Here is a 16773-nt window from a genome sequence, read left to right as displayed (position 1 = left end):
TTACAGCTATCGTAGGCAGCCTCGCGGAGTGATACAAACTGTGCCTCAACATAATAGTGCCGTATTTTGTGTGTATAAGCTCTTTTTAAGTTTTGTGGATATTATACATGGTTATGCTGAGGATATGTCGGCCAGTTTCCACTGGAAATGCCTTTTGGTTAAACTGTCAGCGAGGAATTTGCATTTGCACTGTTAAATTTTTATATAACTTTAATGCACATAAAAAACAGCTGCTTGTTTAAGTGAAAATACATTGATGGGGGGTTTTTTTGCACTAATAAAGTTGTGGAGTTGTAAAGTATTTTGTCTAGTGTCAATTATATCGTCACTTATATCGTTATCGCAAATTTTCAAATGTATATCGTGATAAATATTTTTGGTCATATCGCCCTGCTCTAGCTGGCAGTCTGTATTATTAAATTGCTTTATCCTATCATGTTTTTTGTTATCATTTTGCATATTATTTCCTTTATGGTCTTTTTGATTTTACACTGAACAAGTTGGGGGTTCCTCTTGCATGTTTTTAGACCTAGTACCTCACTTCTAAATGAAATCTGGGTGTTTGGCCCTCTTGTGTTCACTCAAGTCTGGTTCCAAAAGTGAACCTATCCACCAGGATGTTTGAAAGCATGTTTACATTCTAGTAGATATGGAAAAACAACTTCCTAACAACCTTAACGTGTGAGAATTGTTTTTATATCATTGATCTCAGTGCTAGAGTTAGTGGTGTGGCTGATTTAATTATCAGGTTTTCCTGAAATAATGCAACCTGCTGTCCACTAAACTTATTGACTGTGATTCTCCCGTCAGTGCCGGTTGGAGCATTTTTAGTGGAATTACCTGGAAAATAAAAAATCTGGCTTGATATGTGGAGCAGACATTTCAGACATTTGGTCCAAAAGTAAAAAAAGTGGACTTGAGACATTTGGAGAAACTTGTATAGTGATGTTCACACTAAATGACAAGCAAAGTTTCACCACCCATTACTGATTTGAATACAGTCATGTTGGAAACCCATGAATATGCAGCTCAGCAGCCAACAGAACAAGGAGGTTGTAGTAGTGTATTTGTTTTAACTTATGATGAATCCTATTATTCTGCTCACTTCTCTCTAACCCCCACCTGGAGAGCTACGCAAATTTTTCACCCAAGTTGAAAAGGTTTGACACGCACAAATTTGTGTCATACTAATAAGCCATATAATAATCACGTGTCACAAAAACTTTGCATTTGGTGAACATACCAAGAACCTTGTGCTCTGAACGTTAGGTAGCTGTTGTGTGGCTTCAAAACTATCACATCACTTGTTAATTTCATACTGTTAATGTATGTCAGCGACCTTACCCCCATGCTTACTGTTTTTCATGGAAACATGACAAAACATCGATGTTTGTGGGGAAGAGAAGCGTAGACATACGGACACATTTTGCATTTGATGTCAAGGAAAATAAGAGGCTTTGTAAACACTACATATTTAAGTAAACTGAATTAACTTTAGATTTAGTCAACAATAATCTTGTGATACTAAATCAACTAAAACTTAAAGAATTTAAAAACCAACGTCAGCCATTACCCTAAACTAAACTAAAATGTTCAAAACCTCTCAACGCATCAAAATGAGAGCATATTTCTCCCGTTCTATCGCTGCATTCTCTATAGGCTCTCTGTTAAATCCAGAATTGAATTTAAAATCCTTCTCAATGCATACTAGGTCTGGAATAATTGTGCCCCATCTTATCTTAAAGACCTAATATTATCATATTGATCAAATAAAGCACTTCACTCTCAGACTGCGGCCTTACTTGTTGTTCCTAGAATATTTAAAAGTTGAATGGGAGGCAGAGCCTTCAGCTTTCAGGCTGTCTGTGGAATCAGACAGCTTTGCCTTAGGTTTCCTTCTGTTAAAAGGGAGTCTTTCCTTTCCACCATCTCCAAGTGCTTGCTCATATGGGGTCATCTGATTGTTGGCGTTCTGGAAGCATTATTGAAGGGTCTTTATCTTAAAATATAAAGCGCCTTGAGGCAACTGTTGCCACTCTCTGTCACACACACACACACACACACACACACACACACACACACACACACACACACACACACACACATTCTCATTTTTATATCTTAGTGAGGTTATGTAATTGACATAATGCTTATCCTAACCATCAAAAATGAAGGATTAACCCTAACCCTTAGCCTAAACCATAACCTAACTGTAACCCTGACACTAAAACCACATTTTGACTTTCAAAAATGCCTTCAAACTCATGAGGACAGGCACTTTTGTCCTCAAAGTGACCTTTGGTCCCCACAAGTATAGTAAAATTCCAGTTTTTGGTCCCCACAAAGATTTCTAAAGAGGTACACACACACACATATATATCCACGCACACACAAAGTGCTGCCCTTCCTAATTGTAACCGTTTGTAGAGTTTCCGGTGTACAGAATGAAAGGACCACCGTCTTCCAGTCATGTTCTTCCATCCATACCTGTCACAACACTTCCTGCCAGGGGTCAGATAACCTATGGAAACCTAGCAGTTGGCGAGGAAGGTGGTCTCCTCTCTCAACCACACGTTCAGTGAGCAGCCATGATGCACGCAGTCCCAACCGATCTTTCAGCAGCAACTCTCTGACATTCAGCTAAATCATCTCAGATAAACTTGCACACAAACACACAAAGATGTACAGAGACACACCCGTACTGAGAAAACTTCCAAGCAGCGAGATAAGCCATAGCATGTCACGTGCAAATTAAAAGCAAAAGCTGCCTTAAACCAAAAATAACTGTGTGTTTTTATGATGCTGGGATGTTTATGACCAAAGAGGGAAACCAAGCCCATTGACAAACACTGCCACTGCTCACGAACTCTGACTTAATGACAGTAAACTTGCCACTGTGTAGGGGAGGGGGACAGGGCACTGGGCTTCTGTTCCTGCACAGAGGCCAGTAGTTATTAGAATATTTTACAGTGACATTAAGACAAATAAAACATTTGCTTGCATAGTGTTGATGCAGTTTTGCAGTAAATCATAGTATGTATGAGTATAAATGTTTGAGAACATCTCACATGTCCTCAACTGGAAGAATCAGAATAAGAATCAGAAAGGGTTTTATTGCCAAATGTTGAGCAGGTTTACAACATTAGGAAATTGCTGCAGTGCTTCAGTGCAAACATACTGTCATAAATTACGCTTAACTAGACATGAAAAAATAAAAATAAGAATAAGAATTAAAGTGCTACGTAGAAAGATATATACATGAGTGCAGGTGGTGATCAGTGCCAGACATGGAATGATGCAGTGAACACAGCGTAGGGTCATGTGTTAGTGGTGGGAACAGTCATACGGAAGCTTCATTGACATGAGATTAATGCATATTGCTGCAAATAAAATAAATAAAGCCTGAAGAAAGCTGTAGTAGGTGCAGGGGGTAACTCTTTTGCAAAAACAGTGTTTTCTGTTTAAGAATGATAGCCATTCATGGCTTTGACTTAGCATGGAACACACTGTAGTTTTACTAAATGTTCATTAGCCTGAGCTAATTTTGGCAGAACATTTAAAGTGGATATTTAAAGTGAAAGGAAAGAAAAGCAAGATCAAACTAATTGTGCTACAAAGATTTTATTAGAGTTACCACACGCTGACTGTCCGACTATAAATTTTCAAATTTAATGTCAGATGTCATGCAAATGCAAATAGGGCAGTTTTGGTTTGTTTTTTGGAGGAGCTGAACCATTCAGTTCCATTCAGATTTGTAGAGAAGAAGTAAGTAAGGGTTTGCATGTCTGTAATCAGCATCACTGGGAGATAAACATCCTCTTACATCAGCTTCAGTGTGTGTGTTTAAGAGAGAGAGATGAGTTACAGTAGAGTTATGTTTTGGGTCTCTACATTGGGTGCTGACAGGGAGGTTAGGCCATTTTTCAAGAGTTTGTCCAATTACAATTACTCCTAGACACAAAAAGACAGGAACTTTATTAGATTTAACCTTTTACAACATTATCTGTCATTTTGGTGTACTCTGAAGTTATAATGATATGATGATAAGTTCCATCCATCCATCCAGCAAGAGGCAGGGTACAGCCTGGAGAGGTCAGTCTGTCAAAGGGCTAACACAGTCACACTCACATTCACACCTATGGGCAATTTAGAATCACCAATTAGCTCTGCCTCCCAGTCAACTTTTTGGTTGTTTTTGGAATGTGTGAGGAAGCCAGACCACCTGGATGGAACCCACTCAGACACGGGGAGAGCATGCAAAGTCCACACAGAAAGGGCCCAGTCACATGGTGGATTTGAACCTTCTTGCCGAGAGACAAGAGTGCTAACCACTGCACAAATGTTACTCGCCATTCCTCCAGTAGGGCAAGAAAATATCAGAAATGCCTGTTTCACTGAAAAAGTTATTATGTTCATTTTAATGATAGTATCATCTTATGACAAAGATACAATACTCCGTCTGTTAGACAGTTTAACAAGTTTATGTTCCTAGAAAGTGCTGACAAAGACCGTTCCATTTAATATGTTCGTACATTCTTATAGCTATTTCAGAAAAGGTCCAGATGACATCCATTAATAACTGAATGTTTTGTGGTGCTGCTACTTTCATATTTCACATTACAGTTTTTAAAAGCAGACTTTTCTGTTCAGGGTTAAGCACACATCAAGCCATTAAATTCCACGTCAAAGATACAGTTTTAGAAGTCTGAGTGGGCTGCGGTATTGGGTTGCATATGCAGATAAGACCCGAAGGAATTCTTGACCTGCCTCTTGATTCTCCATTCAGAAAGTGCCCTCTGAGAATGTTTTCATTCATGCTTTTTCGATCCCAATTTCTGGTCAGCCTTCATCTTTACTTAATGTCTCATAAGGTAATCGTCAAAGAATGGATGTGTGTATGTGGGGGGCACATCTCTTTTTTAAAGGGGACAATAAAAGGTACATGAAAAGTCATGAAAGTGTTGTGATAGTATTGCAATAAATAGCTTAACTTTCAATATTTATTTGTAGTTATAAATATAGACACACTGTATTTCAATGCTGCACAGCAAAAGAACAGCAGGGTCACTTAATTGAATTGATTAAAACTGTTGTTCTAATGTACTGTGAGCAGTTTCGAAGGATTAAATCAACAACTTTAGCAGCTGCTCAGATGGTGTGGATGTCTAAATAAATATAATTCAGCGCCCAAACACAACCTGTGATGTTTTCTTTAGGTCCCTAATGACAAGGAAGGAAAAGATGAAGAGTGGTGATAAAGTCCGGCTGGGCTTAACTGAACCTATAAGTGTCTCTCACAAGAAAAGATTTATGAAGGTTCATTTTTTAAGAAGATTTTCTCAAAGTGTTGCAGTATGTTTTTTTCCAGGTTATGAGAAATAAACTAAATGATATAAACCGAAATCTTGTGATTCCATATAAAATCCTGGGTTAGATGTTTTCGACTGAAAAGCTGTCTACTGTAAATTCCCTTTCTACACTGTCAGCATGCAAATATTAACATTTTTCCCAAGTACAATATTGTAAAGTCGTTTTCGAGTAAATAACTGTATATTACATTGCGTCATGGGAATTTTCCAAATCAAATTCGTTTTACTGGACCTATATTTTAAGCAAAAATGGGGGGGAATGTCTTTTTGCTCATTTCTTTGTAATTTCTTTGTAATTTCAGTCAACAATTTGTCATTTTTCACTGACTGATATTGATATCTAAAGTTTTGAGGCCTTAAAGCTCACGATTCATCAATATCAATATAAGTATTTTTGTTCTTAATTTAACACTAACGATTTAAACCAATCTACCCGAAATGGAGTTCTTGCTACAGCGGGCGGTCTCAGACTAACGCAGTGGGAGGTGCGCCGGTCTTTCTCTGTCGGGTTTTTTCTTTTTTTTTTCTTTGCAACAAGTGGTAAGAAGAGAAACAAACCTCTGACCGTCACAATAAAGCAGGCGAGTCGGCAGAAGCGCGGTGGACTAATAAAACAAGGAGGGTAAAACAGCGAACCGCTGCTGCTGTGAACATCTGGCTGAACGGGGATGCTTCATGAAAATGTTTAACTGTGTGTCCAACAGCGTGGTGAGTACAAATCTATCATTAAGTCACATTCTGTAAGTTAATCACAGGTAAAACAAACTTCGTACGAGCTTATAGTTATTTATTATTTTCATCATCATCATCATTATTATTATTATTATTATTATTATTATTATTATTATTATTATTATTATGTTTATTTCGGAAAATTAGTTACATAATATTTTCAAACAGACTCGTTACATTTCAGCTGCCCTGTATCCCAGTGCTCATTTACAACGAACAATTGACGAATGTGGGCCAGCGACCTAAATTAGCTTAGTGAACTTTTAAGATACCCCAAATATAATGCAATATTTGAAGTTAGAGGGTTCAGCGAACTTTTTGTTTTCGATAAAGTCAGGTACAGGCTTCTAAAAAAGTGACACATTTTCTTCAATTTGCATAAGTTCCGCATCACAGTACATAAATAAAATAAAATAAAATAAAATATAAATATTTATTCATGCAGACGTTAGCAATATAAATACAAAATAAAGACGGGCACCTCCACGTTTCATATTTTCGTAGCCTACGCCATGTAGCTACACTTTCAAAAATGTAATAGAAAGGGGGGGAAGCCTGATTTGTGACCTGACTCTGGAAGACTGTAGCCAAGTGCAGACTGTAGCGTGACAAGCATACAGTGGTCTTTAGCCTGTGCACGTGCGTTACTAAACACACAATTAGTCAGAATTAAATTCAGCTGTGCGCGAGGCCGCTCTACATGCGGTCCCACGAGCTGCTAATTGAACATATACGTCCTCTTTTCCCCACAATGCTAATAGAATATTTTAAGTCATGTGTGGGCTTCCGTAATAAAAATAATATTTAGCTCGACACCATGTCTGGACCCATGTCTACTTAAATAAAATAAATGCACACTCATACCTATAGAAAGCGAAGGCTAATCTCGATGGTTGTCATATGAGGACGACATAACTTTTACTAGGTGCCAGTCAGGCTAGTGCGTCACTCCAGACTTATGGCTGACACCATGTCAGAAGAAGAAACGCCATCGACGGAGGTTGTTTTCACTCAGCTACAACAAGGACATATTTATAGCGACACAGTAGGTGTTTCACTTCCAAATTAACTGCGTTTTCTTTTTCCCGTGGGGATAACAGCTTGAGACAGACACAGAAATTGCAAGGAGCACGCGTGAGTGTACGCATTTGAGTAGCAAATGTACATAAAACAAACGCAATTAATTTTTAAATTGACTTATGCTCCTAAATTTCGTGACACATTTGAGGACATTTTTAAAAGTGTAAAGTTATTTTTTTGCTGTCCCTTTTTAATCATTTTGATTTGTATTTATTTTTTTACTCTGGGGACTGTTATTTCTAATAGGGCTCCTCTGGTCCCGATGATATTTTTGATGAGGACTCTTACTCTCCGTCCTCCCTCTCCTCGTCCTCTTCGTCTGCGGTCCCCACCGAGGTCTGTGTGCAGGGGAAACCGGTGTGCACCTCCTGCGGTCTGGAGATAGTGGACAGATACCTCCTGAAGGTCAAACTAACATACTGTGTCTGGCCAAAATGTCACTGACAACACTTCCAAACTAGGCCAGTTTTAATACAAAGCAGTCCAGTTATCATTCTAAGAAAAGGGGGAAAAGTAGTTCAGATATTTTCAGCACTTGTCAGCTTTCTTTTAATAGAGTTGTACAGCAAAGTTGCCTCTCTTTATAGCTAAATGTGGATTTGATTGTCCTACAAGAGGAATTAAATCATTTTGAGGGTTTATTAATTTTGAAAACTGATATAAATATATGAGCTAGCCTAAGCAGAACAAGTATTTCTGCAATTTTACACAGCACATTAATGCTTCGTACTAATCTTCACCCTCAGAAAATAAAGTATTTCATTTTGCCCGTAGGTTTATGATCGCCTTGTCATTGGGGTCACAGTTCTTAAGGTACAGCTGTTGAACCCTTGGCATGGGGTCCTCTTTGTGCTTTAGAGGGCAGTGCTGATACATTGACTTTTTTTTTATTTTATTTTTATATTTGTGTTTGTAAAATTAAGATGCATAAATCTCATTGTATCTGTACTGTCCTTTAAAGTACTCCAAGGAATTCTATTAACACTAACTTCTAACACTAGGAACATAATTATTCTGCTTTAAAAAAAAAAAAAACTTTGTAGAAAATTAATTAAATAAAAATAAATAAATAAAATGTTTTAAACACTTCTGTGTCTATAAGGACAGAATGGATGAGTGTGCAGTCAAAATTCATTTGGCTCATTAAAGCTTTTCTGTCTCTGGATGTACATTTGGTATTATTTTGGAATTGGAATCACACCACAAAAGGCTTATTAATTATCAAATGAGAACAATAATATCTCATTGCATTCAGAAAAATAAAAGCATTACCAATAATTCCAGGAGCCTCTATGGTCTTTAGTAATGATGATAGAATATACTTTGGAAGGGTATTTAAATAATTCTAAACTCTGTCAAAATTTGAAATCCTAGGTCAATAATCTGTGCTGGCACGTGCGCTGCCTCTCATGCAGTGTGTGTAAGACTTCACTGGGCCGACACGTGAGCTGTTACATCAGAGACAAAGAGGTTTTCTGCAAACTCGACTACTTCAGGTACATCACACACGCACACCACCTGTGTCCTATATGCAGTTAGTTCTATTCTAAATGTGAATTTTATAAAATGTCAGACTGTGGGAATCTGGGACTCAAGAATAGTTTAACATTATCGGTATATGATTTTTTTTTTTCCTGTCAAGCAGTGAAAGGACACACAGGTTTGCTATTCAAAATGTAGTAATAATAATAATAATGGATTGCATTTATATAGCGCTTTTTGGGGCCCTCAAAGCGCTTTACAATTACAAAAATGTAGCTTTCACTTCACCCCAAAAGATCATAAAGATTTTATCCAAAACATGAAGGAATGGAAAATGAGCTTAAACAAAACAATTTGGCTAGAAGAACAAGAACACTATAACAAACTGACCTAACCAGATGCTTATCCTAACAGAGGAAACCATTCCAAATGCAAAGAGGTGGGGACTATGCCCCCAGGTAATTTTTTAATATAATTTAATGTAAGATTTTGTTGCATATATGATATTCATATTTTTATAGTACACATCTAGTCTTTAAGTAATGATATCAAAGAGCAGAAAACTATCTGATCTGTGTGTTACGTGCATGAATTAATTTTAGTCAGAATCGACTGACTGGTGAAAATATTTAACACCTTGCAATTGGGCTGCCTTTTGCTTTCAGTTGTTTAGAAACTTCCTGTCATTTCCATCCTGTTTAAATTTTGACTAATAGTTAATATTTGGCAGAGGGAGACTATTCCAACTGACTAAAACATGACTCTTAAGGAAGTCCGAATAACGTATGACACATCAACTTCTCTTGTTAGGGGATAAGAAGGGCAAGCTGCTGCAGCTTATCCCCAAATGCATCACTGGAGAAGAATATGTTTGTTTCAAATGGATTGTCTGGTTATATTCATCACACCTGCGATCAGGTACACATGCACTTTGATCTCAGATGATGATTGATATCAGCCCTCATGCAGGGTCAGGGCCGGGCTGGTACACATACTGGGGCGTGTAGGCAATGTAGGTACAGTGAACTGACAGGAAAGGCTAAAAATGTCAATGGATTATGCCTTAGACATTATAGTCGCTAACAAAATCTTGTTTGGGTGAGGGTTTTCGTTTTCTTTTTTGTTTTTATTTTAAGTACAGGAAAAAATGTAAATGACTTTTTTTTTTTTTTTTTTTAAAATGGGGTATCAAGGATGGACTGAAAACCTGAAGAAAGTCTTTCATAGATAAATACAGATTTTTTTTTCTTTTTTTCCCTCTGTTCCAGGCGATATGGGACTCGCTGTGCCCGTTGTGGGCGTAACATCCATTCTAGTGACTGGGTGCGTCGGGCGAGAGGTAGCACCTTCCACCTGGCTTGTTTCTCCTGCACCTCGTGTAAACGCCAGCTTTCTACAGGGGAAGAATGCGGACTTCTGGAGAATCGAATCTTCTGCCGGCCACACTATGATATTATGATGGAGAATCTCAAACGAGCCAAGGAAAACAGTGAGTGTATGGATGGACAAGGGTCCGATCTGAATTACAGCAAACAGTAAAATGATTGTGAAATGAATATTACACCCCCCCCCCCCCCCCCCCCCCCAAAAAAAAAAAAAAATTAAAAAATTCAACTTTGAATTTTAAAGTTAAGTAAAAGACAAGCAAATGTCATGTACAGACCACATGCTCATCTTACTGAGGTATGTCATTTCTGCTGCCATGTAAACTATATTTTGGAAGTCTTTCCAAAAAAACCTATGGTTAGAATACTCCAGACATTACCAGTTCAATGCCATACTTGCTTGCATTGGCATTTTAGTTTCACTCAAACATCAAATACTTGAATAAATGTCTCAAGGATAGAAATGAAAATATTAGAAGTTCTTAGTAACACCCACTTTGAAAATATATCTGTACTGCTAACACGAATGCTTCTGCCTGTCACAATATCACACCGAACCTTAAACTCTGCAGAGAGACAGCTGAATCCTCCTGTTACCACTCTGTCACACATACTGAAGAATATAGCCTGACCCTGTACAAAAAGACACCTTTCTAACACATGGGTCTTCTAGATGGAACTCGTGTTCCGGTGATGTCCGCAGGGCATCTGACCTGAAATGGGACCAGTCATTTAAAATGTCCTTTAATCCTGTTTTTCTTAAAGAACAACCAAAAAATGAAGAGATGGCAGACAAAGATGACCTTAGCATTTTGCCCAAGCCAGCTAAGAGGGCCAGGACCAGCTTCACTGTGGACCAGTTACAGGTGTTGTCCACTGTTTTTTTTCTTCTTTTTTTCCTGCGTGCTAACTCCTGCATTGCCATTAGACCATTTACACTTAAAAGTGTCACAACAAGTACAACCACTAGCATGGATGACTAAAATAATAGCACTTTGTCTTTTTTCATGTCTACATTTTTAATATCCAGTGAATACTTTGTTCTTCTGTGAGAGAACCCTGTTAAGTTACTGTTTTAATATTAAAGTGATGGCTGTGTATGATTGTATGGTGACTAGTGAATGTTACTGGGGCTCTGTTTGCTGAGTGTGTTCAGAGGAAAGAACAATATAAGCCAGATATTTGTTCAGCTTATTTTGACGTTTTTCTGCCCTCTAGTGGCATTTGAACACCATAGCACTCTGCTACCATGGTCTGTTAAAATAACAGTGAAACCCATCTTAGATTTCAGTGATGTAAACATTTACTCATCTGTCATCTCCACTTGTTTAGGTGATGCAGACCCAGTTTGCTAAAGATAACAACCCAGATGCACAGACGCTGCAGAAGCTGGCAGAGAGAACTGGACTCAGCCGCAGGGTTATTCAGGTAAAACAGACCTGAATGACAATACTAAACGACTGCAGGGAGGTCCTGCAATAACGTGTCACAGGATTAAGTGAGCAAATTTAGCAGTCCCTTTGAAATAATGCATGCTTAGTTGGTTGGAGTGAACAAATTTTGGGTCATAATTAAACTCTGTGGGTGGCAATTTTTGTAAGAATTTTAAAGTTCGCAGTAACTGTCAGATTTCTTCATAACTGGTCATAACATAGGTAGGGCTGCCACAAACGATTATTTTGATAGTCGACTAGTCACCGATTATTTTTGCGATTAGTCGACTAATCAGATCATCATCCATTGGATGTAAAACGTACAGTTTATTGCACCAGCAGCATCTGCTCTTATATAACTATCATTAGCTTACAGCTTTAGGTGTTTAAGGTCTGTGCTAACTAAAAATAAAGACAAGATGATAGTTTATTAAATTTTAATGACATTTGCAGATTGTTTCGGTGAAGTTTAATAAACTCCTTGCTATCTAAAATATAACAGGACACCGGAGTAAATTCTCGAGCATCTCACACTTCTGATAATCAGCTGTCTGCTTGATGTTTATTCAGCTGTGTAAAAACTATAACTTTGATCTCAGCCAAACCGATTTACTCAGGAACAAATAAAATACTGAAAAAAGCCAAACAATAAAATTTTTAAGTTATCTAAGTGACAGCCGGGAGTCCGGTGTTCTCACGGCTCTAGTTAGCCTTGCCCCCGGTTAGCTATCGAGCTAGCGGGTAACAGACGTCTCCGAAAACGTCGGAGTGCTTTTGAAAATATGTGGTGTCTTGATAAACTGAGCAGATATTTGAGGTTTACGCAGCAACATTCTCGCCTGAAAATATGTTAAACGTTTATTTTGTGACCCAGAAAGAATAATAAGAGTAATTTTAAAACTAACTAGCTGCCGCCATTGTTGGAAACTGAGCTGGGCTGCGCTATGAATTCTGGGACACAGCTTCTTCTTCTTCTTCTTCGGGGTTTAACGGCAGCTGACATCCTTGTAGATGCAGTGCTGCCATCTTCTGTTTCAGTCCGTTATTACACTCTTAAATCCTACTACTTATTCCTGCGTCTTTTGGGATCTTACAAAGCTTTAAACGACGCGTCGACTATTAAATCAGTCGTCGACGATTTTGATAGTCGACGTAATCGTGACTAGTCGACTAATCGTAGCAGCCCTAAACATAGGTGTAACTTTTGGTGTATTGCTTTGCGCTAATTGTTGGATTAATGTAAACAGTTAGAATCTGGAGCTAAATCCAGAATTTAAAATGCCAGCAAGCAACATAATGAACTTGCAAAGTTCGTTTTCCCTCAAGTTGAGAATAGTGAGAAATCCAGGGTATTTGCACAGTTGATGTCTAGACATTTTTCTGTGTGAAGAAAAACAATCCCCTGCGCTTTCAAGGGAAACCATCACTCCAAGACCAGCGATTAATCCAGGCTTCTTTCATACAGGTTTGGTTTCAGAACTGCCGAGCTCGTCAAAAGAAGCACATTAACCCAAATCCTGCCCAGTCAACAATGATGACATCACTTGCTCCTGGTCAGCTGTCTCCACCGTTGATGGATGATCTCCAGTATACCACCTATATTTCTCCAGATGCACCTCTCCTCACCACACTGACCTATATGGATGGTAAGCAGTGTTGTGAGGGTTACCTTTAAAATGTATTCCACTACAGATGACAGAATAAATGCCCCAAAATGTATTTTGTAATGTATTCCGTTACGTTACTCAATGAGAGTAACATATTCTCAATACTTTGGATTACTTAATATATTCTCATGCTTTTTACAACTACATGAATGTACTATTGCTGTGTGATTTATTACTTTTACTGCCATACCAATACCAACTAGATTTTAAATCTTAATATAAAATGAGTAACAGTAGGTTGACATTAGGTAAGGCTGCACTTTTTGCAGCGATCTCGTATAGAAAACTATTCCACACTTGTAAAACAGGTTCGCGGCTCTGAGCTGTAAAGGCGTAAAACCGTAAAGGGAACTCTGGCTAATATGTCGGGTTCGTGTCGGGCTCGTAGCTGAAAACTAGCTTTACTTTGGTTGAAAGGCTGCTCCAACGGAACTTATTGTTTCGGAGGAAAACACGAACACAGTGTACAGTTGAGTCTTAATAGCTTACTTACAACTGGGCTCGTCAGGCACTCTTCTTGGCTGCAGTGGTTATTATTATATTTACATGCTTCCAGCTCCGCTTTCTGCTCCGTGACAGCTCGTACTTTTTTCTTTTTCTCCCTCCCTCGCTCACAGACACATAACGGGTATGGCAGTCCATTCTCCCTGCAGCACGGACTACACTGCCCATGAGGCTACATTCTTTAAGGCGATGCCTGTAACACGCTGCCTAATGCTTTCATATTAAATCATTTTTGTGAATAATTTCTTAAAAAAACATTTCTTCTCGTCATTATGCGGTCCGCAAGTAGAGGTGACATGAGCCGCGAGATTGAGACACGGACATTAGAGCTTCTTAATCCGCGTTTTGTTTGGGTGTCCACCGGCATGGAAAACTAAAAATAGAGAGGGCATAGCCTAACATATGAAACAGGAAAGTATCGCCGTGTAATCCATTCATTTGAACAAAGTAACTGTATTCTGAACAGAGATGGGCAGTACTGTAATCCGATCACTTTTTTCAAGTAACGAGTAAAGTAACAGGTTTGCTATTGCAAAAACGGTAATTAGATTACCGTTACTTTCCCGTAGGAACGCTGCGTTACTAAAACCGTGAAATTTTTTTTTTTTTTTTTTGCGAGAATGTCTCATGACAGTGACATAAGCAAGTGCTACGTTTGTGACAACAGCTGTCTGCAGATCAACAATGGATAATATATCGAGTGCGGGAGAGCGTATGAGCGTGCAGCGTTTAAAGCGTGGAAGTACTGACCTTTAAGTTTGATTCCATAAAAAGTGACAAAAACATTAGCGTCCGCTGTGCGTGGGAAGAAAACTTCTTTTTACAGCGAAAAAAACCCCCTAAACTTCCAACAAGCACCGAGTGCGCAACGACGTAATGGGAAACACAGAGAAACTCGCGGATTCTTCCACTGACCGCTGCGGCACACCTGCACCAGGGTAACCCTCCGCCTGCTCCACTCCTGCTTTACAGGTGAAAATAGAGCAAAAGGACCACGAGTCTTTGATTTTATTTACTTTCTGCTGTGTTTTACTTGCATCTATTTGAAAGAGTGAGTGTAAACACAAAAAAATATATATTTTATGTGCTGGAATGTGCAGAAAATAGGTTTATATATTAAACAAATTTCTTCCAGTCAGAGAATGTTGCATATAATTACATTTTTGCTTGATGCATAAAGTTAAAAGATTAAAACTAATAAAACAAGTTAAAAAAAAAAGAGACTTTTCCATTTGATTACATTTTGTATGATGGATTATGCAGAAAAAGTAGAATTGGGCTGAAAGATCTATCACTTTATCACCTATTCAGGTTGTAAATCGTTTTTAAAAAGTAACTAAGTAATTAATTACTTTTGAAAATAAGTAATCAGTAAAGTAACTGGATTACTTTTTTGGGGAAGTAATCAGTAATTAGTTACTGATTACTTTTTCAAGTAACTTGACCAACACTGATTCTGAATACCACCTTCTTAAACAGCAACTGTAACAGAATACAGTTACGTATTTAAAATACAAAATATGAGTAATGGCGGTACATGTATTGCGTTACTCCCCAACACTGATGGTAATACGGTCATTGCTATGCTGATCAGTCTTTGAATCTACCAATACGCAGGAAACTCAGAGCTAAGGTAATCTCTGCATCACTTGCTGATAGTTTGGAGGAATCCCATTTTCAGTACTGGGAATCAGTTATTGTTGTTAAAATCAAAGTCTGAGATCTTGTCAGAAACCATGCTTATTTACCGACATCTATGATCATTGAATAACTTTGAGTTTGTTACTTCCACAGTCCAAACTCCAGACCCACTTCTGCTGCAGCCACACATGTCCCATTCACTGACACAACTGCCAGTCAGCCATGCCTAAGCTTCAACCTGCTGCCTGAAAAATAAAGCCACTGGTTCCTTCATGGTTGGATGATGAGCAAATAATAGAGAGTGAGAGGAGTTGGTTTAAAATGAATTCGTAAGGACTGGATGGGTTAAATTCATTGTCCAGCATATGAAGAGTACTGAATTTACACTGCTGCCTAATGTAAGCAGACACTTCATCAGCTCAAGTTACTGCATTAATTTCATGAAATGAAATGGATGAGAATTAATGTGAAAACTGATGTCTGTAAGATGAGACTTTTGTTAATGTGTTAAATTTAATTTATTTGAAGGATTTGATGAGATAAGGCACTTTGTTTGAAAATGATGTAAAATTGCTTGTTTGCTTTTTTTTTTTTTTTTTTTGAGTGATGTTTTTGTTAAGGTTAAAGAACTGGGGATGGGATTTAAAATGCTTTTTGCCCTGTCTTATGACTACTAGAAAAGTCAGGATTGAGTTACACTACTAACAGTCTTTTTTTTGTTGTTGTTGCAAAGATAAACATGTAGAATACATGTTTTGTATATTAAAAAGCAAATGTAAACAAAATGTCAGTATTCTCCAGCTGACACTGAAAGTATTATTGACTACAATTAAATGAACACTTGTTGCTCAGTAGTGATATTCTTAAAAAAAGTAATACAGTAAATGTGTTTAATAAATGAATGCTAGATTCTAATAGAATTCGTATGAACTACACACTGAGTGAGTGTATACATATCCAATACCACAAATATACAAAAAGCCAATCAAAAGTCTACACTGCACTCTTGTAGGATATAGAAACTATGATTTGATAATTTGAGTGATGGGTGTTGGAACAAAGTTGTTTTTATACCGTGGTATTCTTTGGGAGTATGCGCTTTTACAAAGAAGAACGAATACGAAACTATATAAAGGGTGTGTGTTGTAAAGCAGCTAACTGCTGTAACTGATATACCAGGGATATTCAAAAACCCCTTAATGGACTACACACACACGTATATATTAGGAATGCAACGATACTCGTATCGATATTGAACCGTTCGATACAGTGCTTTCGGTTCGGTACGCATATGTATCGAACAATACAAAATGTTTAATTTATTTGATCAACTTTCCTTCTGACGATGCTGTCTGTGTTGAGCGCTCAGTGGATCAGCGCTCGACTGTCGAGCGCTGATCCACTGAGCGCTCAACGATACGAGTATCGTTGCATTCCTAATATATACGTATATACACCCCAGGACTGCGCTCTTCTGGAC

General features: G+C 38.0%; 2 protein-coding genes across 6 annotated transcripts in view; one reads left to right on the top strand and one right to left on the bottom strand.

Annotated features, from left to right (window-relative positions):
• LOC308383782 (uncharacterized protein) overlaps positions 1-16773 on the bottom strand; it is a 198105-nt gene that overhangs the window by 178227 nt on the left and 3105 nt on the right. The window lies entirely within an intron of this gene.
• On the top strand, positions 5885-15888 carry LOC308383785 (LIM/homeobox protein Lhx8-like). Of its 2 annotated transcripts, none has more exons than XM_080861904.1 (8): positions 5885-6077; positions 7428-7586; positions 8556-8677; positions 9932-10152; positions 10814-10914; positions 11381-11476; positions 12947-13127; positions 15447-15888. In XM_080861904.1, the coding sequence occupies exons 1-8, from the start codon at positions 6045-6047 to the stop codon at positions 15521-15523; spliced, it is 990 nt and encodes a 329-aa protein (XP_080718030.1). In that variant the 5' UTR covers positions 5885-6044; the 3' UTR covers positions 15524-15888. The 2 variants fall into 2 exon arrangements, with proteins under 2 accessions (XP_080718030.1, XP_080718029.1); XM_080861903.1 differs by lacking the exon at positions 5885-6077 and adding an exon at positions 6084-7146.

This window comes from Rhamphochromis sp. 'chilingali' (genome assembly GCF_963969265.1).
Source record: "Rhamphochromis sp. 'chilingali' genome assembly, chromosome: 16".
Taxonomy (NCBI): domain Eukaryota; kingdom Metazoa; phylum Chordata; class Actinopteri; order Cichliformes; family Cichlidae; genus Rhamphochromis; species Rhamphochromis sp. 'chilingali'.
Note: the sequence above shows the minus strand (reverse complement) of the source record. Positions and strands in the feature narration are given on the sequence as shown.

Excerpts from the sequence above, each read along its gene's own strand:
- LOC308383785 (XM_080861903.1), top strand. The coding sequence starts at position 7,060 with ATGGCTGACACCATGTCAGAAGAAGAAACGCCATCGACGGAGGTTGTT. Across the intron at positions 7,147-7,427 it reads GACATATTTATAGCGACACA|GGCTCCTCTGGTCCCGATGA; the intron begins GTAGGTGTTTCA and ends TATTTCTAATAG. Across the intron at positions 11,477-12,946 it reads TCAGCCGCAGGGTTATTCAG|GTTTGGTTTCAGAACTGCCG; the intron begins GTAAAACAGACC and ends TCTTTCATACAG.